Source organism: Athene cunicularia, assembly GCF_003259725.1.
Source record: "Athene cunicularia isolate RWA chromosome 14 unlocalized genomic scaffold, athCun1 chr14_part1, whole genome shotgun sequence".
Taxonomy (NCBI): Eukaryota; Metazoa; Chordata; class Aves; order Strigiformes; family Strigidae; genus Athene; species Athene cunicularia.
Genome location: NW_020799118.1, coordinates 11,786,882 through 11,814,350, shown reverse-complemented (window position 1 = coordinate 11,814,350; position 27,469 = coordinate 11,786,882). Strand labels below are relative to the sequence as shown.

The following is a 27,469-nucleotide window of genomic DNA, read 5'->3' as shown; positions in this document are numbered from 1 at the left end:
TTTATATCATTGTCGTGGAGGGGAAGCTATTTGTATCGAAGAACCTTCAGCTCCTCTCACTTCCTCTCTGTAGAGGAAGTGATACTTGAAAGGTCTCTTTGAAAAGCAGTGCAGTGCTGAAGCTGATCTTTCCAGCTTTTTTTTCCTTCCTTTGCCACTCTTTCATGAGCTCAACTCAATGATCCTGCTGGCTTTTTATCCCTTCTAGGTGGTCATCTGAGCCCTTGGTGGTAGAGGACTTTGGAATAGTTCTCTTAAGTGACAGAGAGCTATGCTGCAGTTAAATAACATATTTAAGCTGATACATTAGAATATATATTGCAAGGAGGAGAGATATGTGTGTGATTTCAGCTAATGGAAAGACCACATGCTTTGTTTTTTTTCATACATCACCACTAACAAGGTCTGCTACCACGTAGGAAGCTGTAAATGCCAAACACAAGGAGAAGAGGCTGGTCAGGTCTGCTGAATGCCCTTTGAAAGCTAGCTCATGCGTCTTGTAAATTCTTAAGAAAATTAGAGACTGCCAACCCTTTTAGAAGATGCCTGCTTTTCAGGGTTGGACCAGAGTCAGCCCCAAACAAGCTGCCTTTCTGGTGTGCAGGAAACGGTTTAGCTCTTCCACTGTCAAGGTGAGTCTTCAGCAATAGGAACAGCTGAGGAATCAATACCAAACCTGTAGGCTCATTTTTTCTTTTATTTCTATGCTAGACTTAGCAGGACAAGGGGAGTGGTGGGGAAGTTCCAAAGTGATGCAGTCAAGGATGCAAGTTCCCGTTATCAGCGTTATCAGGAGGCTTGTGTGCCTTACACAGCGGTGAAGCTGCTGCTGTGAGGGAGCTGCTGTCTGTGTTGGAGAGGACTCCCTGGCCTTGGAAGCACAGGGGATGCTGGGTTACCTATGTAAATCCAACGCTAATTTAGGTTCAGAGTAGATGTCGTAAGCAGCTTCAGCAGAGCCTCAGGTTAAGGTGCACCGGGAGCAGCTTGATTACTGGCGTTAAAGGTTTGGCTGTAGATGGGCAGGTACAGGCTGGTCTCTGCAGAAGTTCCTCTGGAGAGAGGAAACTTCAGTGTATGTCATGTGTTGGATGCCAGGTTAGCACTGACCTCTGAAACATGAGTAACAGAGAAATGGGAACATGAAGTGGTGAGGCAGCGAGTTTAGAGGGGAAAAGGAAAGGTGAAACAGAAGTTTCTTTCTAATTTAGTAAAAATCACCTCTGTGTGTCATTCTTATTTGCATATTATCCTCTAATTAACCATGACTGACTCACCCTCCACTTCCACCTGAAAGGAATGGTATGTTTTGAAGTACATGGTTTATAATCTCAGTAGGCCAGCATTTCTTCTCCTCCTCCTCCTCCCTCCACTTCCAGTGCCCCCCAAAATGCATTCTCTTACTGTTTTTAACCTTCAAGCCTCTTTTCTTCTGCTCTCTCTCTGTTACTACTCTTGCATTATTAATGGACTGTAGCAATCCAGCCAGAACACTGACATTACTAATTACTACTTGTAGCAGAGGAATGAAGAGCAAGATAGAAACTGGGTCAGGAAATGTTGCCATCATAAAATGATAGCATAAGAACTGGGGAGCAGAACTCTGTACGAGCAGGTTTGCATTGGAAATGGCCTCCTTCACCCAGTAGCATACCTGTGCATGTTCACCATGTGTGTCCTCCTTACTTATTTGCTGCATGCAGATGGGAAGATCATCTCTCACACACAAAAAGGTTAATGGACCTGTAATTTCCCAGAGCAGAGGAATGGAGTGAGTTGTGTTCTGCCTGGTAGCACTACAAGCATCACAAAATTCATGTGCTCTTCATTGCTGGCACTGTAGTAGGAAGCCCCTTCCCTTGTTAGTGTCAAAGGCTGAGGAAGCATAAGTGGCTGTGTTTATTTTTGCATTCAGTGAGAGCCTGTCACACTCAATGTGTTCAGATTGTCCTTGGTAGTACCAAGGGCATCCTATAGCAGCAAACAGTGCTCTGTGCTCCATGTAAGAGGATATGGCTGCTATGAAATCAGAACATTATTTTGGAAATGCAGCAATTAACCTGTGAATACTGGGCTGCTGTAAGCATAAGGAATTGCCTGTTTCTGCTTAATGGAGCTGTGCCTCTTCACTCAATTGGGCAGAGCATCCGCTTGGGAATCTGGCATCCCTTGGAGGCCTTGTGTGAACAGTTGTGCTGTCATGTTAGCTTGCTCCTTGAGAGAGGGGCAAGTGTGAAAAGGGAAGTGTCGTTTACTGTAAAATGTATCAGCTCTTATGGTAAGTGACAGAGAAAGTAATCTCTTTAAACACATGTTGTCATCTTTGAAATAGTTAAAATAGCTAAAAGACATAGGTCAGCAATAAAACAAAATATAAACTTGATCCTTGTGTGCTGGCAGAAGACGGAAGTTCATGTCCCAAAAAGATGCTTTAAAAAAAGACAGACAAACTGAAGTCTTAATCTCTCCCAGAGATAGAAATTTGCTTGCCTAGTGATGAGGGGATGAGAGTATGTCTCTGGGTGAGATGGCTGGCTCAAGGTGGCAGATTCATTAGAAATCTCTTGGACACAGGGCAAGGAACTGTGTTTCTTCCCTCTCTGAGTTGCAGGTCCCAGTACATGCGATGTCCTGTGTGCATGCATCAGTTGGGTGACACTGCTTTTGGATTAATATGGGGAAGCATCAGAGCAATTTGGGCTCGGTCCCTGCTAGGCAGTCATGCATCCAGATAAACTAGTAGCCTGCTTCATTTACATTCTCCACAAAGCCGAGAGGCCAGCACATGAGCAGCGTGACTCCCTCGCAAGTCAGATGGTAACTCACACAAAGCAAGCTGGGCAAACTTGACAATATCCCCTTTCAAAGATTATCCTTTAAACTGTCCTGGTCACACACTGCCTTTGGCGCCTGCCCGAGCCTTTTGTAAGGATGAAGAGTATTTAAAAGAGAGGCTGGCTGCTCTAATCTCTCTCTGTGGGCTAAAAAATCTATCCTGCTGTAGCTAGCCGTAGTAACTGATCATATTAAGTGTAGGACTCCTAAATGCTGGCTCGTGTTTATCCGTGGTGTTGGTGGGGCTGTCTGTTATCTTGAAGCGAGCCCAAAGCAGAGCTTTGCTAGTGCAACTTAGAGTGTTTGAGGGAGAGCAGACATTCCCATGAAGTGGGAGCTGATGATAGGCAGTAATTTCTGCTGTGTATTTAATAAATCCATTGTGGAGCTGGAGAGGTCTGGAGTTTACAACCCCAGCGTTTTGTTGTGGTTTTTTTTTTTTTTTAGAAAGGCAAGTACTGATTTACCATTAAAACCGAGCATTCAGTAGGGCAAACGCTTTTTTCTGTCCAAAATTTCATGTGCACATATTTAATTAAAAGGCGACAGGGTTAATGAAGCTTTGAGTGCATAAGGCCTTATTCCCTGAATTTAATTTTCTTTAATTGCTCCAGAGATTGAAATTCTCAGCTGTGGTTGTCCCCTAACATGAATTGAGGAACTGGAAAGGGACAATTTGAATTGTCTCATTCAGTGTCAGCTTCTTCCTTTTCTACTGATTTTTCATCTCTTTAGCTGAAAGAGGATTCGATAAAAATGCTTTCTTAAGTTAGTGTTTTAGCTTTGCGGTGGAATTGGCAAAGCTGTGACTTGCTGACACCTTGGACACTGGGAATGAGGTGAAAAACGGGCAATGTTTCTGCAGATCATGTTACTCTTCTTCCCTGACGTATCACAGAAAAGCAAATACAGTTTTTATTCTTCTCCCACCTGCTATCACATTCAGGATCAGTGTGGTTAAGTTAACTGAATTACATGCCACAGCCCAAATCAAACCAGCCTTCATTAGTGTGCAATTTAAATGGAAAACAAAACAAAAAAAAGCTGTTTTGGGGGTGAATTTCTTGCTTTGTTTACAGGGGCATTTCAATAGTGGTATTAGCACCCAAGACCTCTGTGAGAATCAAGGTCTTTTTGTGGTCCTTTTGCATTAACTGTTGTGTAAGCTCATAGTCTGAGATCTGCAAAGCTCTGTAAAAGGGCAAAAATCTAAAATGCAGCAAATCTATGTACCAGTGAAATGATCAGTGATGGAAACAGCCAATCGTGTTCCTGACTTTGTTATAATAAAAACTTACAACCCTTGCTGAATGTCCCCATATGTGGCACGCTCTGTCTCTTATTTGTGACAGATGCTGTCAAATATTCCAAGGCTACTATTTGTTTTTATGTGTCCTTGTGGGCTTGTTAGCAACTACAGCCTTGACTAGATGGTTAATAGTAAAGAAAGTTTCCAGCAGCAAGAGAAGACATCAGGGGGGGTAATTTAATGTACATCTAACATTGGAACAATAGGAGCGTCAAGTGTTTGAGTTTTGCCTGTTATAGGTTTTAGCTGTCAAAAATCCTTGAGAAAATATGTAGTAGCATCCCCTTGATCTGGTGGAGACCTGCCATAACTGTCCTCTATGTGGTACTGATAGATAAGCATCCCCTACATGAATGGGTATTGCAGAGCTGTCCAGCTTTCCCAGTAAGAAGCTGGTGGCTGCTGGTAAGCTGTGGTGTAGAAGGTGGTGCCTGAGGTACATTTTAGGGTTGGGGGGATTGTTCTGGATGAACTGTGCTTTGCTTTCAGAAAGGTATCTGGTCTCTTCCCTTTGCTGTGAGTAGGTACCACTGTCCTGGCCATGGAGTTGGAGGGGTGCGAGGGTGGGTTTGGCACCAGGCACCCCAGTGATACCCATTTGGAGAGCTGGCACAGAGAGAGGTGAGATGCCTTCCACGTGTGAGCTGTAACCTGCATTAATCAGCCGTATCCATTGAATCTCTGCCTGAGTACATGAATCTGTAAAACCATTGAGGTTAAAAAAATTTAATGATTTTCTGGCATTCTTTAATCCTTATGTATTTCCAGCCAGCCTGCTCATCTTCAGCTGGAGTCAGCACAAATACCTCTCACAAGCTTGCACTTCTAGCCTGAAGGAAACCACCTTCTTTGCTACTACATAACACCTCTCCTGTGCCTTGATGGTTTAAGCGACCTCTGCCCTGTTGAATAACTAATGGCTGGGTCATCATGCTGCGGGCCAGGAGGTCCAGACCTGGCCCGTGTGTGGCTGCTCCTCCTGCCATGGGCTCGGGGAGCAGAGGTGATGCTTAAGTGGTCTCCATGCTGCTACCAGTGTAAACAGAGCAGATGTTTCCCCGAGTCGGGGGAGCATTAATGGAATGCGTCAGCCCTGGCTGATGTAAAACATGGCTGCGAGTTTTGGGGATGAGGTCAGCAGTACTGAAAACTGATTGGAGTTTAATGTCGAGTCTGCTTCTCTGAGCCGAGGGGTCAACTGAGAAAGCCGCAGCTAATGGAAATGCAAGTACACTTGTCATAAATCAGTGCCAAAATACTGAACAGGCATAGTTGCTGCTGGATTCCGCAGCCAGCGACATTTCTGTAACCACCCATTAGCTCTTTGGTGTCTGCTTTCCTCAGTGAGTGCTCTTAGTGTTTGACTTGGGAAGGGACAAACAGGCTGAAAACAGAGGGTTTGGGAAAAGCTTTACCTCCTTGTGCTGCGAAAACCCTGCCTGCTTCACGGCCTTCCCCCCAGCATTTATGGGGTCTGTGGTTACTGCATCCCACCCATTTGGGGAATAGCAGGAGGGCAGCTGGGATCTTGTTTTAAACAAGTTATCCTTCTGGTAAAAGGAGACGGATCGTGTTTCTACTATGAGGTTGCTAGGAAGTCCCAAGGCATCCAGGAAAGAGTCAGGCAGGAGGCAAAGCAGGCTTGGTACCGCGTAGAGATCATATGTTTTTTTTAAAAACCAAACAAATCTTGTGAAAAGTAAAGAGCAGCATTTTTCTAGACAATGAAAAGTCAGTTTGTTCTCCAGACCAACATGTTTCCTGTAAAGCTGGACGCTGTAACGTACCATTTGCCAACAAGATAAGATGGTTGTATTTGCTCAGAGATTTATCCTCTGTGAAGCTAATCTGAAAGAATGCTTTATTGCTCTATTTTTTCAAAAGAAGCTTCTTTGACCTAATTTTTTGTGTTGGGAGCATGCATGCCTTTAAGCTAAATCTCAGCCTGTTCAAAATTGGGGTCGTCTTTGGGGGTTGCCGCTTAAAACACAATATCCATGGGCTGTTAGTGGCAGAGATGCCATTCAGAAGCTGAGATGAACATCTCTCCCCAAGGCCTTTTCTGTATTGAAAAGCCTCACCACGATATCCAGCCTCATACAAACTAACAAAGCCAGTCTGCAGCTAGAAGGTGGTTTGGGTTTTGGTTTGTTGTTTTTTTTTTTTCCTTTCTGGGCCCTCCTTAAAGGGCAGAGGTTAAGACAAAGCAGATGTTCTTGGATGGTGTCTCTGCTCTGCTAAGGCAGTTGCTGCAAGAGGCCTTGCCTTGGCTCCTGGCACGTGAAACGAGGATGCTACCTCTTATTTGCAAGCGGATGTCAGGCTTAATAAAAAAAACAATCTGAAAGAGCTAGATGATCCCCTGAGTGGGGTGAGAGGGGAGTATCAGTGGTGTTATTGCATTACCTACATCCTAAAGTTTGTGTATGCAATTATCCATGTAAGTAAAACCTGAAAGTTGCCTCCTTATAGCACCATCTCCCCAAACAAGGGAAAGGATTGCAGCTCTCGGAGTGGCCTGCAAAGAGAGGGATGGATCTTTCAGGTAGCTGGAACTCGTGCCAGTTTGGGTGTTTGTTGGTAGCCCGCTACTATATTTAGTTTCTTTTGGCCTCCCAGAATGAGCACATTGAACCTTTCTAGATATGGAGATAGGCACTACACCAACCAGCTCCGAACAGCTTGCCAACTTCTCAGCTTTAGTTGTTTTCAGCCTTGATCCTTGCCATTCGTTCCCGTGTTTGGGGTAAGGGATAGTTAGATGAGGTTATGTGAACAAAGAGTTGTTTTTGTAGCTGTTCTGTCTGCACGTGAAAGCTGGGGTACTTTTTAATAAAAGCTTCTTTTTTGGAGTATTTTGTTATCCTGTAGCTTTAACCCTTTGTGGTGTATTTCAGGTGTGCAGAGTGAAAAACAGGCATTTTGGAGGAGTCATTTGGTAACTTTTCCAGTCAGTAAAAGAAATTAGTGTCTGAAAGTATCTGCATGCTTGTGTCTGGTACAAAACTGGAAGAGATCCCTGTCTTGAATAACTCTGACCTACCCATATAATTAAATGAAGCATTTTTTTTTTTCTTCCTGGAACTTTATTCTGGTCGCAGCTGTTGTATAAGCTATAGATTTCTAGATTTGTGTCAGAAAACCATGACTTCAGACCACTGGGATTTTTGTGGGTGGGTGAAAGTGATAACAGATTAATGAGTTTGACTTAGCATCTCCATCTGCCAGACTAAACCATGTTCTGTATAGGAGACTTAACACAGCTGTTTTGAGCTGGTCCTCTGAAAGCAAAGCACCCTTTACCTAGTCAAAGCTGACCCCTGATCTGAAAAAAAACAAGCATTGCTCTTTTGAAAGGTAGTGCTTGATATATAATTATATTTACATTCACGGTGCTTGGATCAGGAAAAGGAATGAACTCAGAAGCATGCAAATGAGGGAAAGCGATGATCACACGGAGAAATGCAGGTGATCCCCAAGGACGGGGTATAAGCCCTGGGTACTCACCAAACACATGGATCAGGTTCCTTGTCTGAAATTTGAACTCTTATGTACTGCTGTGACACTTGCAATTCCCTGCTTTGCCTCCATAAGTAGATAAATTAAAACCTGTAGTATAGAATCAGTTTTTTCAGTCCCAATGTGGGCGACTCATACCAGAGGAGAATGACTGTCAAGCGATAGCTGTGCATGGATGTATGTGTAAAACTGCACACGCTTTCTCAAATTGCAGTTGGCTCAGATCTATGTCGCTGCGAGGGACAGCCTTAAAGTCCAGCTGCGAGCAGAGGCAGGGTGAGGAATGAATTGACCTGATCAGGCAAAAGCTGCTGTGCATTAGCTGTAGCTGTTAGCTTTTCTATTCCCTCCTGTGAGATCTGAAAGTTAAATGGGAATGAAGTAGCTGCTGAATAAGAGACATATTATCCTTTGCCTGCATCCTGTTATATGTAGCAAGTTGCCATGGCTAAGACACCGATCCATTATTGTTGTTTTGAAGTTAAGTATTCTTCAGCTCTTTTTATAGAAATGGGTGTCATCTCCAGCACTCAGAAAGTATCTGCAAAATCAAGTGTTGATGTTAGTGTGTTTGTGTGTGCCTGCACATTAATACTCCTCTGCTGTTCCTGTACACCCTTTCTCTAATTTTTTCATTGCCTGCGAGACTGGATAAACAGCCCCGACCCTGAGTAGCCCAGAGGCTCTGGGGAGTTGGAGGGTGTGGGGGAAAGGCTGGCTTGGCTGATTTGGCTATGTAAAACTGGAAGGCATTTACTTAGTACATGGGGTGGACTGTTCCTGTATGTATTGAGTTGTGCAACTGCACAGCTGTACCAAAACAGACCAAGGTCCTCTGACTTGTCTCCCACATGGACTCATTACAACTACTTGTCAGGAAGATGCAAAATTCCCATGATCTGTTTGCATGTGTTACTCCAGATGCCTTTCTGTTCAGAGTGCCTCTCTGTTTTATGCCTGGAGTATCAGTGGGCCTTCTTGCTCCTTTCTGCAAGCTTGATGACAGATGCTATCCTTAACATTTGGTCTGGACAGTTCCTGTGGAGTACCTCACATCACCATGGAGAAGTGAAAGCAAGCAATGGAATTACCAGGAAGGCTGCTGTAGTCCTTGGACTTGCATGCTGTGGCATGCAGACTTGGAGAAAGATCTTATTTTCTTTATATTATGGTGTTAGTGACACCAAGTGTTTTGTTCTGATTCTTAGTCAAGAATAACAGGAAGCTAGAAGATCCTTAGAAAAAGTTTAAAAGTATTCTCTGCAGTCTAGAAATCCTGCATTATGGTAAGATGTTGAAGCTACCTCTTTAAAGAGAGATGTTATGAGATCACTTGATAAGTCTGTAAATTTACACTTTCAGAGATGTATGTAACATCTTAAATGTAGCAGGTAATGATAAGATAGCATTAAGTCTAAAAGGTAAAGCTGACTGAAAACCTATGCTTTGAGTCAGCCTGGAGCTTTTGGATCAAGTTGGATATCTCAGTTGAAAAGGAGGCAGGGGGAGATTTTTAGACTTAGTTGTAAATGGGATTTTTGATACAGGGAATAGGTGCTTTTATAGGACTCCCTGCTTTAATGGTTACTTTTGACTTCATTCTGGGTTGAAGTCTATTGCTTTAACATCATTACGATCTGTAGCCCCACCGTTTCAGACTGTGATTGTCCAGGCTAAGCTAGACTAGGTGTGAACAGACGTGCCTGGCTGACAGCCAAGGAGCTGAAGAACTGCAAGAAGTGGTAGCCTGGATTCAATAGGTAATGCTCTCCCAGGGATCGTGTGCTGTGTTAATTAGCGCTACCAGGGGAGAGACAACCTTGGAACATGTGTGATTCAAAGGCCACAGGGCAAATTCAAAGAAGAAAAATTTAGAGAGTCACTAGATGGACTTTCTGCACCATTGGTTTCGTGGCCCATGCGGAGCAGCAGGCAGGAGCAGCATGCCTGCCCTGTCTGTAAGGTGCTTCCTACCTGCCCTACTCCTTCCTGTACTGGAAACAACACCGTGACACCACACTGGGTCATGCTAATTTTGCTGGTGGAGATAGCTAGCACTATCTTAATATTCAGGAGTAAAAGATCCATATTAAAAGGGCTGTAGGTAATCACTGCATCTAAAACTCTACTTTTCACCTGAACTCTTCAAACCAGCCTTCATTTCAGCATGGTGGTTTGTTAAACAGCTGTTGTTCCAGGCTGAGGGTGGTTGTTCCTGTACATATAGACAAAGGTTATGCTATAAACTTAGAGTTCCTTGATTTCTCCTGCTGCTGAACTGATGCATGTGGATGTGGGCAAGGGCCTGTCCAGGGATGTGGGCAGGGAAGATCCTGCTCTGGGTGGTTCTCTGTGTGACTCTTCATTTAGCATTGAATACAGATGTTTATTGCATATTCTTAGAAAAGACTGGTCTGGAAATAAGCTCCTTTTTGCAGCACTCTACCTCCCACTTCATATTTTAAGACTCTTTATTCTTTCATAGTAATTTTCCAAGTGGATTAGCACAGGTCACCGAGGCATCCACATCAGTAAAATACAGCAAAATGTTATTGTCATCTGCTGAAACACTCCAGCACTCCACCCCACTGTTTTATCAACCTGAACTCCAGTAATCCTAATAGCTATGTCATAGTGAGATTAACAGAAAATCCGGGCAAATATTTATGGTTCCCTTCAAGGTATGTATGTATTCGAAAATGTGGAGTTAGGTGCATTATGAAGAGAACTTGGAAACCTTGCTCACATGGGCTGAAGGGATTCTGTGGTGTTACTGAGGGTGCAGGGGGGGATGCAGCCTTGGTGTGTAGCATCCCCTAGGTGGGGATGGGGAGAGGAGCAGCTGGAGCTCACAAAGAGAAAAGGGGGGATGAGGACCAGTGTCTCAGTTGCCTTTGGTGCTGTAGCAGCATCAACAGCAACTTGGTAATGAGAGAAAGGAGAAGAAATAGAAAGACAAAGCAGTTTAAGGCTGGAAGGAAGAAGCAGGAGAGCTGTACAGCAAGGTGGCATCTAGTAAATGCCTGGGCAGGTGGTATTGGTTGGGAGACAATAGTTTTAATCATGGTGAAGACTGGTTCCTTTTTGTCTGTGTGGTTCTGTACGTTTCTGGAGTTTGGGGGGTGACACCAGAGGGCTACTGAGGTATGACTTCCTCCCTCTAGCTAATGGTGAAGATACTTTCCTATTTTTAAAATCTCTGTGCTCATAAAAGCTTTCAAATAAGATTTTAATAGCAGCACGTCAACATGTGTGAACCATGCACTTGGAGGCTGCTGCAGAGGAAAACCTGGAGAGGGGCATGGTGGGTGCTGCAATTCAGCTCAAGTCAGGCAGAGACCAGTCTCCAAAGGGAAGAGCTAGACAAAGATGAGAAGACACTTTCTAGCTGTAGCTCTAAACTCTAGGAGATATTTGTAATGTCGTTAGCGTGCTATAGTTAAAGAATGCTTTGTGCCTGCCAGGGCTGTGGTAATTGTTAATGCTTATAAGTATTGCCCCCTCTTTCCCGGAGGGGAAAAAAAAAAAGCAGAATTCCTTGTAGTCTGTGTGGTTTGGGGGAGTGTTTTATTCTGAATCAGCTGCAGAGCTGTGACACCAGAGGGAGCAAGTGAGCCTGAAATAGTTGCTTTCAACAAAAACCAGCAGCAAATAATGACAGCCTTTGCAAGAGGTAAATTAAAACCATCTTCAGCCTGGGAAACATGCACAGCTCAGCATCTTTCCTCCATAAATACTTCCCTGCTGTTGAATCTTTGTAACCCCTTCGGAGCCCAGGAGCTATGCCCTTCCCTGCTAGCAGCGAGCTGCCTCCTCATAGTGTGCTCACTGAGCATCTGCTGGGCAGAGATTTTGACCCATCAGTAACTGAGTTGTGTGGCTCTGTTGGACCTTACTGGCTTGGAGAAGTTGGGAAAGGATTGATATGATACCAGTCTGGCCTTTCTGCATGGCAGGGGGCAGCCTGACATCCCTATGGAGTGGTTGTTAGTACTGGAGCAGTAGATTTAGTAATTTCCTTATCACCTCTCATGCATTTCTATTGTTAAAGCAACACTTTAGCTTTGGAGGAGGTTGGTCTTGCTGTCTTCCATCGACGTATTCAAATACGAGGGCTATCCAGTCTTTGCACACAAATCAGGAGCAGTCAAGTAGCTGGAAGTGTGGATTTTTAATTCTTGGATTATCAAAGTTCACCCCCAGCCTGATGATGTTCTTTCCCACCCTGTGTCAGTGGCATTGCATCCTTGTCTATGTAGATACTATGAGGCAGTCGTGGGATTTTGCTCCGAGGTAGCTGAGAGCAAACTGCCATAAGAGGGCTCCAGAGCCCTGTTCTTGAGCACGCTCCTTTGTGGAGCGATCTTTCCTTTTTCTTTACCAGTGTGTTCAAGCTGCTTTAGCAAAACCCTAATACACCTGCTCTAAATGTTGGGATTTCTTTTCTTGTATTGCTCAGACTGGTTATGAACCTGATATCTTCAACCAGAATAGTTGTACGTACTGCAAAAACACATTATACTAATAAAGCTTATTTCATTGTCTGAATAGAGAAATTTGACTTAGTAAGACTCCTTCCTTTCTCCTGTTGCGATGCTGTCCCCGTAGCAGGAGCTGTGTCAGTGCAGCTGCAGGGAGAGGAAGCCTGAGCCCACTTGGAGAGGTGCTGTTCATCTGTATGCAGCGTGCTGCGTGCCCGACTGGTAATTGAACACAATGAGGCTCCACCACAGGGTTTGGGGCAGGGGAGGGAGTTGTGTTGCCATGACAATAAAAATTGCAACAGATGACTCTTCAGATAAAAGCATCACATTTTTCAAAGGAGGAGAAAAAAAAAACACCCAACAAAACTAGTGTAAAATAATAGTAGTTGAAATATGATATGAAATTCCAGCTTCAAGTAGATGCAGCTTGCTAGAAAAACGTGGGGCTGTAGGTGCTAATTCTGGAAATGTTCTTCCCCTTGGGGTGCTGAAGGGAGCATTAAGGAGATCATGCAGGAGCCAGGCATCCTATGAGTAAGCGTCCAGCAAGTTTTCCATGCAAATATTTGGACATACAGTAATGAGTTCCAGTAATAGCTGACAGCTGACTGCTGACTTGCACCATGGGAGATACTGGGAGAGCAGGGTTGGTGCACTGATAACATGCTTACCAGTGAAGATACAGCTGCCAGTCTGCTACAGTCAGGCATAGTGCAGATGGCCAACTATTTATATTTCTGTTATGCCTAAAGCGGATTCCTCTGTATTACCACTGTCTGGGGGAAAGTAAATGTCCCCTGGGAGCCAGAAGCAGTAAGGATGTATTTACAGGAAAGCTAGTGAAGTCCAATAGACCTAGTCCTGCTCTAGGGGCTTTTTAGGAATCTCCTTGCAGATCCTGTTTTGGTGGAACACTTCTAATCCTGCTGTGAATCCATGTTAGAGATTGGTTTTGTGTTCAAGCATGGCTAGTGGAAGATCTGTTTCTACTTTGATCTGGCACCTAACTGTAAGTTTGTCCCTTCTTAACATAGACTCCAAAGGCTACAATAAAACAGGCCCTTTTTTTAACTGTTATTTTCCCAAAATTGTCCACAAGGAGAAACTAAACTTACCCAGTTGCCTATAATTCAAGATGTGTGATGATTGCACTGGTGTGGCAGCCTGTTGTGTCTTGTTAAGCACAAATAGAAATTCCAAGGAAGGATGGGATAATTAGAAGCAATCCAGTGATTCTTGCAACTGTATAAAAATAACAGGACTTTTTAAGGATGAGTTGTTTTTAGCATCCTCATGTCAAAAAAGCTGTGTGAGGTTTTGCATCTGAAAACAGTGAAATGAGGTACTGTACCTGCTTTTTTTTTTCACTTCTCCAAGTATGATGTGTGTTGAGACTCTTGCCTAAATTGGCTTTGGAAATTGTTGGGGTAGCTAATGCAGCCACTGTCTTGCTTGCAAGGGGACATCAACACCAGGTTTAGCAGTGGGATGGACCCACAACCTGTCAAATGCTTAGAAGAAGGTTTTGAACAATACACCCAAAGGAACCTTGCAGCCTGAAGCTCTCTGATGTCTATGTGATCTGTATTTAATTTTTGTGCTTAATGTGTCTGGGGGAGGCTAATTTTTTTTCTCTTCACTTGTCCTGTAACAAGACTCTCCCATAAGACAAGGTGTTTTTCAGGCTTATTCTGAAAAGCTGCTCTTCCAAGGGAAAGTTTCCAGATTGGTGGCCAAAACCAAAAAGTGAAGTTTTTGTGGGTTTCCTGTTACAGCATATCTTCTTTGTGCTCCTGGGAAGTCAAGTGATAGTGTTTATATATTAAAGAAGGGGAGAGGGTTGAGGGTCTCAATAGCTGCTCACTCTGGCTGCCAGGCAGCATCTAACCTGCCACACTAAACCATTTCACAAAGGTACTTGGCTGTAGTGTGTGTGTCACCAAAGGTTAAGCCTATGGACCTGAACAAGGCTGAATGAAACTCAAGATAAATGCTGGAAGTGGTGTTGGGTGCTCTGCTAGTAAGACTTTTGATGGAGAGCAATTGGAGACGTATGGGAGAAACCCAGAGTGAAGCAGCTTTTTAACACAAAACTCCGACTATGTTGTTTCCTCAGTAGTAGCATGCTCCCCTAAAAAGACTACAGTAGATGATGTCCTGGAATCTTAATGTTCCTTACGAGCATTACACTGACTTTCCACCCCCCAGATGCTGTTGTGTAGACATCATCTCCTTCAGTAAGACTTGACAAACTGAAACTCAGGTTAATTTTTACTTCTGGAGTCATAATCATTTTTGTGGTTTCCACCCAACACTGCTGCGTTGTTTTATATGATTCTGAAAGTGAAACTAGTGCCAAACAAAAATGAAATAGTCCCGTCAGCTTTTGTTGTTGATACATCCGAAATGCAAGGTGTCAAGTGCTGGTGGCAATCAGGGAGCAATGGCGAAGGGTCATTTGGCCTTCATCTGTGCGTGAGTGGGTTTAAGTATGTCTGTGTTTAATAGTGTAAAGGTAAAAGAATACAAAACCAAAAAAGCAAAGTTACTGTTCTTGAATAAAATTACTTTGCTTTTTTTTTTATATTGAGCATGTCTGCATTTAAGCTCAGGAATTTAGAATAATATCTGATGGAAGAAACATAGGGGTTTGTTGAGCAAACATAAATATGCCCTATCTAGAAAGCCAAATGCCTTCCTGATTTAAATTAAATTCTCAGCTTGTTAAGCATTGTTTTCCAGCAGACACGTAAGTAGGGTTGTGTGAAAAGGAGCATATTGGGTCACCTGGTAACAAGGTGGGTTGTGCAGATGAAGTGTCCTCGCAGACACAGGGGAGCCCAGGGCAGAGCTCCCTGAGTGCTGCCTGTCTTTGTTTGTTTGTTTGTTCCCTCCCCTTTTGTCTAGCTTTAAAACAAGACATCTGTGCTCCTCTGCAGTCTGGTGTCATTGCCCACGTGCATCCCTGATGGAAGTGAGAGAAAAACCCTTTAATCCTTATGGGGGGAATAGCGGTGACCTCTGGTGTTTCCGGAGCTTTAAGGAAGTTGCTGCAGTTCCCCCTCCTTGACTCCCCTTTGCAGAAATGTGACAGATGGGTCTTTTCCTTTTATGGCCAGTAATGCTGGTTTCCCTTTACAATAAAATTCTGGGTCAGAAGTGGAAGTGAGAAGTCAGGCAGGGGGAAGGGGCTGGTCCTACCAACTCCAAATGGGTGGGTATGTGATTTGCGACATAGTAAATTCTAAGCTAAAATAAACCAAGTTGCAACATCTACCCAGAGGTGCTGGTTTTGTTTGCTTGAGGGGTGCCTTAGGTTTCCAATCCTGTTGCTTAAGTCAGCAATTAAGAATTGTGACTGTTCTTAATTTCATGAGGAGAAGTTTATCTGGTCAAAACCCAGGATGGTTTTTCGATAGTCTGATTGAGTCTAGATAACTCTGAATCTAGGTAAGCATAGGTGAACAATGCCCACTTCTTTTGACAATCATCTTCTGTCATTTACACTAAATGAAACATCTTGGTTTCTTATGGATGTCTCAGAATGGTTCTTTTCCTGGACCCTAAAGAGTCATTTTCTGCAGCAGTTAATGGTCGTCTTTGTGCCTGACACTTGGCACTGGCTTCACTCATTAGCTGAGAAGAGGTAATGTCCCTCTGGGTGGTAATTGCTGATGGTGTTGGTAAGCCAGAAGCCAGCTTTGTCAGCCCATAAGTCTTTTACAAATCATCCAGCAGCAAATGGTTCGATGACTTTGAACCTTAAAAGTATTTTTCTAATAAACTGAACCTCCTGTTTCTTGCTACAAAGTGCTTCATATCCTGTTTCACGATGTTAATGCAAATGGCTCATTTGGCAATGGGTTAATCTGCTTGGTTTTTAAGTGGTACAGCTCTTGTTTCATCCCTGCAAAACCTGTTGGCCGCCACTTTAGTTTCGTTCTTATTCAGCACTTGAGCTCTGAAATTAGGAGGAAAACCAAAAAGCATAACTGGTTAGGAGAGACCATCATGATGTTCCCGGGACTGTCCATGAGCCCCTGTTGCTTCCAGTAGCTGCTGACCTAAACAAAATGCTTCGTTTACAGATTCCCCTGTTTTTTCCTCTGGCAGGCAGCTGAAAGACCATTCTTACCCTGGTCTAACCTAATGGTTATTTCCTAACCTTTGAACGAATGATTTGGATGTTCAAAGGGAGCAGTGGACATGGGCTCATGCAACCGTGTGTCGGTACATTATGGATCTGGTGTTTAATTCCAGCCGCCCCTCACTAGATCACCACTTCCAGGTGCAGGTGTGTGTTGGGGCTTCCCTTTTGGAGGAAGGTGTTTTGAAGATCTCCATTCCTTGGTGGTTGACTCTGGGAAGGGCAGCAGGTTTTGCTGACACGGAAAGCCTCTTCCCTGGGATTACTAACTGGTCAGTAGGAGCTGAAAGCTTCCCCACACATTGGGGAAGGGTTTTCAGTAGAATCCATGTATTTTTCAACTTTGTTTTAACGATGGTGTGTTTGTGATCACACCTTTTTTTTCCTTCCTTGTCTTTACAATACAAATGCTGGGAAAATGAGAAACAGGATCTGTAAGCTGCTCTGAGGCTGGGGAAATGGCCGAAACCAGCCCTGTTTCTAAATACTTCACTTGTGCTGCCAAAATCATTGATTTAATCTTTTGGTATCCCACACTCTGCATTTTTGTCTGTGGTTCATACCACTCTGAGGGTATCATGCTTAATCCTTTCGGAGGAACTGCATGTACAGCATAATATAATAATCTACCCATTTGATAAGGTAACCCCCAAAGCACCAGTCTTGATCCTTACCTACATTCAGCTGTACCAAAGCACTCCGTCCTTGCAATTCTTTTATTTTTTTTCTTGCTGTATGGCTGTCAAAGGAGGGAGATGGTCTGCATGTGGTAAAGGTGAACACCCAGTGAACCCTCATCTTGCAACAGAAGCAGCATTCCTCAGTGGCCCAGTGTGCTAGGATGGCTTTACTTCTGAACCAGCCAGGATTCTTCCCTCAAAAGTGAATTTATATCAGATGTCCATCATGAAATATTCTGGTTAGTTTTGCCATTGTGGTTGGTTCATGGCAGAAATGATTGTTGCTGCTTGGGAATGACTGCTGGGTCTCAAACAGATCCCTGGAGATGAGGTGGATTGTATGCTTGCAACATCTCTGATTCGTAGACAAGTCATGCTATGCAAATAGTTGAACCATGTGCTTTAATTAAACTTGTGTGCTCTACTGAAGCAGAAGGAGAAGAGGGGAACTGGTCTTTCTGATCAGTGTTTGTGAGCGTAACAGAAAGGGAACTGCTTGCCTTGGGATTTCACAACGCTGAGGATTGCGGTCCACTCTTCCCTTCTCACTTCTGTTGTGATGGGCCATCTTCTGTGCAGTGCTGGGACCTCACAAATGTTTTGGGGTTTGAGGCATTGTTTTTGGTCTCTTTTTTCCTTTCTCTTGCCTGATCTCACTTGATTGTGCTGGATTACCAGCTTTCATTTCAGAGCTGGTGCAGGTGGAGAGACTCCCCTTGGAACTGCTAACTCAGTTTAGCTTTGATGTCTGTGGATCCAAGGTGGTCTTATTCCAAAGTGTTTTCAAGCCCCAGATGTTTCTGTGACTATTGAAAAAAAAGAAAAAAGATTTGAAATGGATTACATGATTTAAAATTAGATTACCTATTAAACAACTTGGCTAATTAGAAGACAAATGTGTCCTGAGTTGCCCTTGTTTGGCAAGGTGGCACATTGCAGCACCACTGTTATTAACCTGCCCGCCCTCCCTCAGGAGTTAAGACGGCTGATTGTCTTTGGTCAAGATTAGACTGGTCCTGGGGGTAAGCAGGCATTTTGCATGATGGCCTCAGATTGCTGTATCCCCTCTGTCATGCTCCTTGGCAGGGCTTGCGTGTTTCTGGGCATTCCTCTGTTATTTTAAAGCCTTAAGGCTGGTATGGTCATACCTGCAAAATACCCCTATTCATTGACACAGTGCTCATGCAGTGACCTGCAGGGATGTGACAGTGTACACCTGGCAAGGGCTGAGGCTGGGGGTTTTTTCCCCCCTTGCAAGGTGTGCTTTGGGTAAGAAACACTTTTGATCACTGCAGCCTGTGCCTGGTGGTTTTGGACATCACTTGTCTCACTGCATCTCCTTCCCAGTGTCCCTCTGCTCCCTGCAGCCCTGGGGAGCTACGCTGTATCTACTGAAGCTGTGGGGCCAAACTTGAAAACACATTCCCAAACTGCAGTTTTGAGGCTTCTTTGCCACCTCTGCACCAGACAGAAACCCAGACCCAGCTGGTGTGAGGCTAGGCTGGTGGGTGCTTTAGGTATGGAAGGGAATGGAAACATCATCTGGGGGACTCTGAAAGAGGAATCAGTGAGTTGCCAGCACATCTATTTCCCTGATTAGTTTTCAGTACTACACTGCTTTATTTTGGTGCATACTCACTTACTTGTTACCTTCTTTTTTTTATTATTACTGTTTTGAACAGCCATCTGAGTAGCTTTTGTGGTGCAGGAGGAAGTCGAGTGCAGACCTCAGGTGTAAACTCTTCCATCATGCTGCCCTGCTCAGTGGTTTCAGCTTTTTAAAATCTCACGCAACACTTTTTCTTGATGGAAAGTTTAAGCAGGCTGCTGGTGCAGGCCATCAGCTTTGGTTTTACCACTAGCTTATTTTAGCATGAGCTTGCAGATGACTCACTATCACGTTGGGTGAATTTTGAAGATGGAGGTTAGCAGTTCAGAGGGCCATTTTCAGTTTATCTGCTGTAAATACTATAACTGTAAATACTACAGTCGCAGGGCTGGCTGCTGTGGTTCTTATGCTGTGTGGCTCTGTTCAGGGGCTGCAAAGCTGTCCTCTTTCTGAACAGAGCTCTTGTGGGGAGCAGCAGGTAAGAGGTAACTCTGTACCACACAGCATTACAACAATAAATCATCTGAACATCTTGAGATTTCAAGGAGGCCAGGTATCACTTTGCTTTCATTGTGTTTTATCCTTCCTAGTTCCCCAACTTTTTTTTTTTTTTTTACTGTGGCTAGTTTAAAGCTAAGAGCATCTTACTTTGGGCTTTTCCCCTTGTTTGAGTTTAATTTCTGTGCTTGCCCAGTTTCTGAGGGTGCATTTGTACCTAGACTAAACCTATTTACCAGCAGAGCTGCTCTGCTCGGGCAGTTCACATTTTCTCATCTCTTGCTGGTGTTACACTGACCTGGAGTGTTAACTTCTGCTATAGATAGAGTACAGTTAAACCTCTAAACTGGAAGTGAGGTGTGTTAATGCTGCTAAACTACCATCAAAATTGCCATATTGCAGAGACTCATTAAAAGTGGTTGTAGGTGTGTTACTTAAGCTGGGGTCTCCACGCAACTGTTGATGGAGGAGAGGACATCTGTAACAGAGTTCCTCGCGTGATCCTTCTGTAATACAATAAAATCTGGAAGACAGTAGGGGGAGAGAGAACCACAAGAAAAATAGGGCAGATCTGGAGAAGGCTTTCTTCAGTTCCTGCCACAGAAAACCCTGGTCAGGGATTTGTCTGGGGTGGGGTGACAGGGGATTTGTTTATCATGTGGTGGTGTAAGGGGGAAGTTTCAAAATTAACTTCAGTAATTGTTCCTCCTCTCAGTCTTACAATGTATCGTTAGCAGATACCTCTGTAAATAAGATACCTTGCTTTTGTTACACCTTAACCTTCTTGATGTTGTTGGGTGCAACCCCTTGAGTAACCTTCCAGAGTTATCCTTTAAAAATCATGTTGCTTGTCTTGAAATCTCAATCTGTTCCTCACCTAAGGTCTCTATTGTTTCTGCCAGTTCCACAATTGCTGCCACTGTTGTTTAGCCCTGCTATATTTCATTAGTTAGAGTTGCAGCTATTGGAAGCTTTTTGTGTGAGGTTGTGCAGAGGATTAAATGGATAACCTCTTAGATCTCCTCTGCTGAATGGGGTAAGGCAATCTGCATTGGAGGAGAGGCAAGAGGGTCAGCTGCTGAGTGCTTTGAGCTAGTCTGCTAGCATTTAATTATTTACTTTGGCTGGGAAGGCATATTGCTGTTATCTGCAATCAGTCCAACAGATCTAAAAACTGGTTAACAGCTACAGAAGTGTTTCCAGTAGCATGTACTGAATTTCTCTTAGTTTTCTGCCCTTGGAAAGAGTAATATGACCTCAGGTATACCGGTTTAGACATCTTTGGTGTGAGGTCACAGACTATATTTATCCTGCCTTTTATAAAGTCGCTAAGCAGTGGTTTCCTCTACCTGCACTGCAGGCTGACTCAGTTGATGGGTGACCACCTCTGGGTAGGTCACAAAGTCCTGTATCCAAACTTCTTAGTATGCTGAGCTGGAAAGATGTTCTGTGCAACATTAGTCTGCTTAGGGCAGGGGACTAGCTTCTGATAAATGTTTTATTTTATGGGGGAAAGCTTACCTTTGTGAGAAGCACTTGTTTCTCAGTTTAGAGGAAGGGATCCTGGTGCGATGAATGTGTGATGCAAATACTTTTTTTTTTTTTTTTTTTCTTAACTCAGCCAACCTACTGCCTGCAGCTTTTTATGTATTCCTCAGACCTCTGGAACTTTGAAACAAGAATACTTCTTTCAAAACATCCTAAAGAATGAAAAAATTTTTAGAGTTTTGTACAAGTTCAGATTAAGTCTTGATCCTTCTTGGTGAAAGAGCTGGTTTCTTACTCCGATTACACTATGGTACATGAACACAAGGTCAGCAAGCAAGTTCATGTGCTAGCAGTTTCCACCTCTGAGCAGCCATTTGGTGATGTTGATGCTGAGCAGCATTTTTTTGCATGAAACTGCAGGTACTTCTGCTCTATAGGTCTCTAACAGCTGTGCCCAAACCAGCAACTGATCTGGACTCTTAATGTCAAGCTCTGGGGTGGGAAAAAGCTTGGTTTGGTTTGGTGTATGTGTTTGGAGAACTTCTGAATTAGATATGAGATAGTCCTACTGACTTAGGCAAGTGTAGGGCAGGAGTTACCACATGTTTCTGGTTCTCAGATTCTAACATAGATAACCCAAACCTCTGTGGGAACCAGCCTGCCTGCACATTTCTGGAAGGAAAAGGCCACTGCGTATCTCCAGTGTCTTAAAGATGGAGAGGGAGTACAATATGCTCGATTTAACAGGACGCAAAACAGGAGGCATTGGTTGGGGTCATAATTTTTGATAATGGGATTTAATATATATGGCCACAAAAGCTTTAATCAGCCCTCCTTGTGGGTGTTGGATATAAATGTGTATTTTCCTTATCCAGCTTTTAACTCTCCATCACTCTGTTTACACCCTGGCATGTTCTTACAGTCCAAGGCTTGTTCCTATGCTTCATTTCTTCTTGCAACCTCTCCCCTCCCAGAATAAATCATGGCCATGCTAAGCAGAGGAGACTTCAGGGTTATTTTTCCCTCTTCTTCCTCCTGTCCCACGGCCTGGAGCTGCGCTGTGGCCAGCGGCCGCTGAGCGGCAGTGGTGCCTGGGGAACAGGGTTGGTTGGGGACCCTGCCCAGGTCCCCCAGGGGCAGCAGCAACACCCCCCCTGCCCCCAGCACCAATGTCCTCCCTGCCCCTCGCCCATCCAGGGCACTGTGTTCATTTCTCTGCGCTGAGTGGATTTTGTGCACTTGAGGTTGGTACCTACTGCCCATCTTCTTGCCCATTGTGTGCAGCAATGCCAGCGGCTCCAGGACCAGAGAGCTGCCGCAGTACTTGGTGCTGGAAGGAGCACTCTCTGTATTGGGCAGTCGGGTACCTTTGGACTTGGGGTCCCACTTCCCTGTGCTGGGTGTTTGTACATCCCTGAAGAGGGGTCTCACCAAAATGGATTGTCTTGGGCTGGATTTTAGCCTCTTTATCCCAGCTTAACGTATAGGAAATCCCAGAAACAGCCCCAGAGGAGTTTGCTCATGATGAGCTTATCCATGCTTAAAGGTTGTATTCATTTAGCTACTTCTGCATCCATTTTTAGTTAAGGTCAGTGCAGCTTTATGGACAGTGGAGACTTTGTGGGGAGGAAGACTCTGTGGTTCTTTGTTTTCCCATTAACTCGTCTGGTTGGGAATTGGAGCCCTTTAATTAAACCAGCGCAGTATGGACTGGCCCTGAGGTGCTATTCTAAGACTATTACATTCACATCTGCTTTTGGGTAAAACTTGGCCTGTTTTGAGGTTAGCCTGCGCTATTGTGTGTCTAAAAGCAGGAAGAAGCAGAGAATCAATCACTGGGGCTCCATTCCAGCGAGCATCGGAGGGACACACGGTATGTTTTACCTCTCTCTCCTAGCAGGGAGCGCAGCAGCAAAGGTCCCTGTGTGTGCACTCGGCAGAGACCGCTGGAGTGTGCAACTTGCCCTTCCTGGGAGACTCGGGGAGTCGCACAGCACAGCGGCGAAAGGATTTAATTAACCAGCATATGGAGAGCTAAGGCAAGCGCTGGACTCCTCAGAGCCACCGCTGAGAGCTGGAGGGCGGTGATGACAGCCTAGTCCGATGCCTGTTGTTGTTTAAGTTGAGCTTCCCCGCCTCCCCTTGCATTTTGCTCAATCAGTAAATGGCTTCGTGTAAACTCCTACAGAAGAAGCGGGCACGCCGGAATGCCGTGGGTAGCTGGTCCCTCTTCTCTGTATATCATCTGATGTTTTTGTCCATGTGGCATTTGTTTGGGTTGAAACCAGGAAAGCTGATGCATCTACATTGCTGGCAGTGTGTACAGCAGCCTGCCTGTAGCCAAAAGGACATGGAGACTGGCAAGCAGAAGTTGACTACCTCTCCCCCAACTACCCTGATTTATGGGCTGGACCTTGGAGAGTTGTTTTTAGTAGACAGTGGAGTGGAAAAAAAGTATAGGCTGTGTTTTAAAACTGTTGCATCCATTTCAAGTACTAGTAGAAGTGCTGAGGAAGGTGGTAGGCTCACATAAATCACTCCCTTCTACCTTCATTAGGTGCTGAGGCAGTTAACAAGGATGTTTAAAGATTGTGATGCCCATGCTAAAAACAAACTGGTCACCCTTAGCGAGGCTGGCCCTGAGCATAGAAAGCTGCGTATCCGCACTGCTGACCCTGGGAACAAAGGATCCTCCTGAACCCAAACATGTTTGTGCTAATCCCGGCTGCTTCCTGGCAGCCAGCGAGAGGAAACGGAGCCACTACCTCTAACAGATGTACAGTGAGGAGATTACAGTGTGCGATTAAACACCCTCTCCATCACATCCTCCTCTCTGCTGTCCCAGCCCGGCACATTAATGGACTGTCCCAGGCTGCCTGCCAAGCTCAGGCAGATGTAACAGGCAGCAGATACTTAATCTCCTGCATCCATGCCTGGTTTGGAGCCGTTTCCTAATGCCAAGGCTTCTGCAAACACACTGCCCCTCACACCAAAAGCTGAGCTGCGTTAGCTGTACCTGCCTGGAGGAGGAGTGGGCTGGGGAAAGATGGGAGAAACACATGGAACTTCCACCATTCAGAAATGATTAATTTAAATGAAAAGCTGTTAAAATGAAAACAAAAACTGCTTTTCCACATCAAGTATGTGTGTTGGCCATGGTTTGCTAATGGACAAGGTGCCGAAGAAATTGGGCAGGGTCTTTGTTTTGGTGGACTGACTTTTTCTCTTTGGCTGCCACACTTGGAGTAGAAGATTTCGGGGCTGGGGAGGACTCGTTCCCTCTTTGTGTGAGTTTAGGCGCTGCCTTATATTGCAGTAGGCAGTCCTACTGCCAAGTGCTGCTCTTACAATAGAAATAATCTAGGCTGGTTGCAAAAAATCAGCTATCCTACTGTGTGTTTAGGTTAATTAATATGGTAATGGCAAAGTATTTTTCTTTATCAAACAAAAAGCTGTTTCTAAAATAAAATAACCCCCTACAGAAATTGTAGAGATCAGAATTGTCATTATGCGAGACGTGCAAAACCCTCATCAGCTGAGTGGGTTGGATTTGACTAAGAGTAAAAATTATAAAAAGTCACTTTTCTTGGGTGAGAGCTGTGGCCTCATTTATAGCACTGGAGCCATTGCCTTTGTCTGAACCACGGGCTTTCTCCCCACTTTTGTGTGAAGGGTTCCAACATGAGTTCCTGTGACTGCCAACATTGTGTCATTGTCTCGGGGTAGAACAAGAGGAAAAGTCGCATCAGCTTCTGCTAATGGCACATGTATTGTCCATTTTTTCCCCTGCATCTGTTCTGGAGAGGATGTGGCTCGGTCAGAGGCAGCACCAGGTGGTGCTTGAGGTGAGGAAGCCATGGGGACATTTCTTTCTGCTTCATGGGTTTGCAGCTCCTGTGGCCAACACGTCTTGGGAGAGATCCCAGAAATGTGCACAGCTGCAATGGCACTCGCTGTGCAGTGGTCACAGTAATGTGGAGAACTGGATACCTCCCATTTCATGCCATCCCAGTGTGTTTGGGAACCTACATTGCCAAGCCTCTTCCCTTTCTCCTCGCCTGCACAGAAATCCCTTTTCCTGAGTGTAGGAGACAACTGTTTGGCAAATAACAGCCTCAGCTCAAGGGAGAGCATTGTTTTCAAATAGTTGCAGCATGCAAAGCAAGGATGGTGGCAGTAGCAAAAGGCAAAGGGTACTTGGTACAAAAGTATAAGCAGCACCATCTGCTTCAGAAGGGCATCGTTTCTAATTCAGCAGCAAAGGAGGCTCCTGGAGTTAAGTAATTGGGAATAGTAGACTCCTGGCTGGAAAGTGTGCCAACCCTTCTGGCAAAAAGCTGTTAAATCTTTGTTGCTGGCATGTGAAAGTGGTTCTGTGTAGCAGGGCTCCAAAGACTGTTTTTAACCCTTGATATATGTAAAAAACTGAAACCTACGGAACTTTTGATCTCGGAATGGCATGTGTCCAGGTGTCGAGAATGAAAGGGGAAGGTGGGTCCTCATCGAGGTACCTGTACGGCTCCAAGTCTGATCCTCCCGTGCCGATAACAGCCAGATGTGGCCTGCCAACAAATGCACACAAAATGGTGCCTGTTTTAACAGCTTTAGCAGGAAGACATGGTGTATGAGGAATGATTCATGAGGATCAATAGAACCAGACATTTACTGCCTCTTTAAAACTAGTGCCTGCCTGCCAAAGGGTGCATTTGCAAGATAAGTGATCACCAAATCCTCTGCTGAGCTTTTGGGACATGGTTGCAGACTTGGCTCTTCTCTTACTACAGCCCTTACCCTGCAGTCTGCAAACATGTCCGGCTTACCAGCCAGGACGAGGAGGCTTTAATTCTCCAGATGAAAGCACAAGCTGTTATGCATCTCCCAGCAAGCACAAATACAAACATGTCAACGTTTTGCACCACCACCCCCCTCCTAGGGGTGGCTTCCTTGGAAGCTTTGGTCTTCATCCTGTTTGTCTGATTTGCGATCAAAAGAGTGTTGCTGCCTACGTGTGTCTTTAAGCAGTTACTTCTATCATATCTCAGATAAACATCCAACTTCTTCATTAAAATAAAATGAAGGTAATGCAATCAAATAAGATCTGTCTCTGCAGCCATTGTCTTTCGCTAATAGTGCGACCAGAGCTGGGCAAAACTCTTTTGGGACCTTCTTTGCTGTGGAGGGGAAGAGGATGCTTCACAGCCATGTGTGTTTTCCTGCCAAGGGGAGAAAGTTGGATTTAAAAGCCTGAGCCCCAGCCATCCTGAAGATGAAACAGTTGGATTGTGAAACATGTACTTTTTCCAAGTTTGATCTGGATGTTTTTTAATCTTCCTCAAATTAAAGGAAAATCTCTTGTTTGACCCAAAACAAAATTATGTTTTCTTTGGCCATCCAGCCGAAAAAATCAACCCTGTCCCCAGTGTTAGCCCAAGTTCCCTTGGCAGTAGTGCCTCCCCAGCTCCATGCAGCTTTACCAGTCCTGGATTAGAGCCTTTTGCTAAAGAGTTTATAAGAACAGGAGAGTTCAGTCACTTGCTCTAAGTTTAGTTCAGTTCTGGTTAAAGTCATAAATGGTTGTTCATATTCCACCTCTGTTTTATGGATATTTGCCCACATCCTGCCTTTTTAAGCTGTTTACTCACATAAAATGCCTTAACTTTATTTTGTGAGGTTTCACAAAGCATAATGTGGATTTGCTTGTATGCGTGGTGAAGCAGAGTTTTTGATGCAGCTGCAAGGTTTTCATTGCCTGCTGGTCTAGAAGCCCTTTATATGAAGGTGAAGGATTTTGGTCAGGAAACAGATGAACTTGATGTCCTTTAGCACCATGTTTTCATCTCTGCAGTCTTCTCCAGGAAGTAACGGATGAACCTGGTGGCTGTTTGATGGGGTTTAGGTGAACTAGGATTTATGGACTCATTTTGTACCTGGGTTCTTGTGCCTTGGAAGAATCCTTGGCTCCCATTATTTCATGGACTTATTCTGGTCTCTGGTTGAGGACAGACCTGCAGACTGCTATACCATACTGCCAGCCCCATCCTCAATGGAGAACCTGCAGTGTGGTGGGGGAAGAGGTGGGAATTTTTCCAATTCCTGATGCTGTTAGTAGTGTGCTGGGTCTTCTTTTCCCTTAATGCTTGTTATCCTCCTCAGGAAACATGTCGGAAATGCCAGGGGCTGTGGAAGGAGCACATGAACCTCACCTGCGAGCAGCTGGCTGAGAAGGATGACATCAAATACAGGACATCCATGTAAGTAAACTCCTTAACCAGGCAAAAATAGGGGGGTAGATGAACTCATAATAGCAATACTGTAGGCAGTATGCTCTGGTATGGAGGGAGTGAGAAGCCCCTGTGTTCTGGTGACTAGCAGAGGCCCTAAACTTCTCCTGGGCGTCACTACCTTCCATCAGGGAGGTCTTAGGCATGTCAAAGCTGAGGGGTCAGAAGGCTCCCAGGATGAGATTTCTTTCTGTGAAAGATACTTGGCAGCAGATCCAGCTGGTAATTGAAGAACGTGGGAGAGTTGTCACCAGACCAGCCTGTTCCTCTGGCTAGCCTGGTGTCTTGCAGGCTGGCACCTGGTCCTTCTCAGAGGTGAGAAATCCCCATTAGTGTCGCTTGGGGGGAGGAGGGAGGTGTTGCACAGAGGCAAAGAAGTGTATTGAGTCTCAGTAAGTCATTACTACCCTTTGAAAATCTGGAGTGGGATGCGTGGTTTGCTCAGCTACTGCTTTCTGGCTTTGTGAGAGGGAATGTGTTTTCTTACAGATGCTTGTCTCTGTTTCTAACTGGTCTGTAGGAATTGTTACAGAATGGAGTCACAACTTGAAATATGCAGGTGTAAATCCTGAGTGTTTCCCTAAAATCTTTTGAAGTTCGATCTCTCTCATTGCTACAG

The 27,469-nt window shown here is 44.6% G+C and overlaps 1 protein-coding gene across 3 annotated transcripts in view; it reads left to right on the top strand.

Annotated features, from left to right (window-relative positions):
• The window catches only part of RNF216 (ring finger protein 216), a 79,857-nt gene that overhangs the window by 38,053 nt on the left and 14,335 nt on the right, over positions 1-27,469 (top strand). For all 3 annotated transcript variants that reach the window (XM_026859033.1, XM_026859032.1, XM_026859031.1), the window contains exon 14: positions 26,723-26,820. In XM_026859033.1, the coding sequence (XP_026714834.1) occupies positions 26,723-26,820 (98 nt within the window). The remainder of the gene's footprint in view (positions 1-26,722; positions 26,821-27,469) is intronic.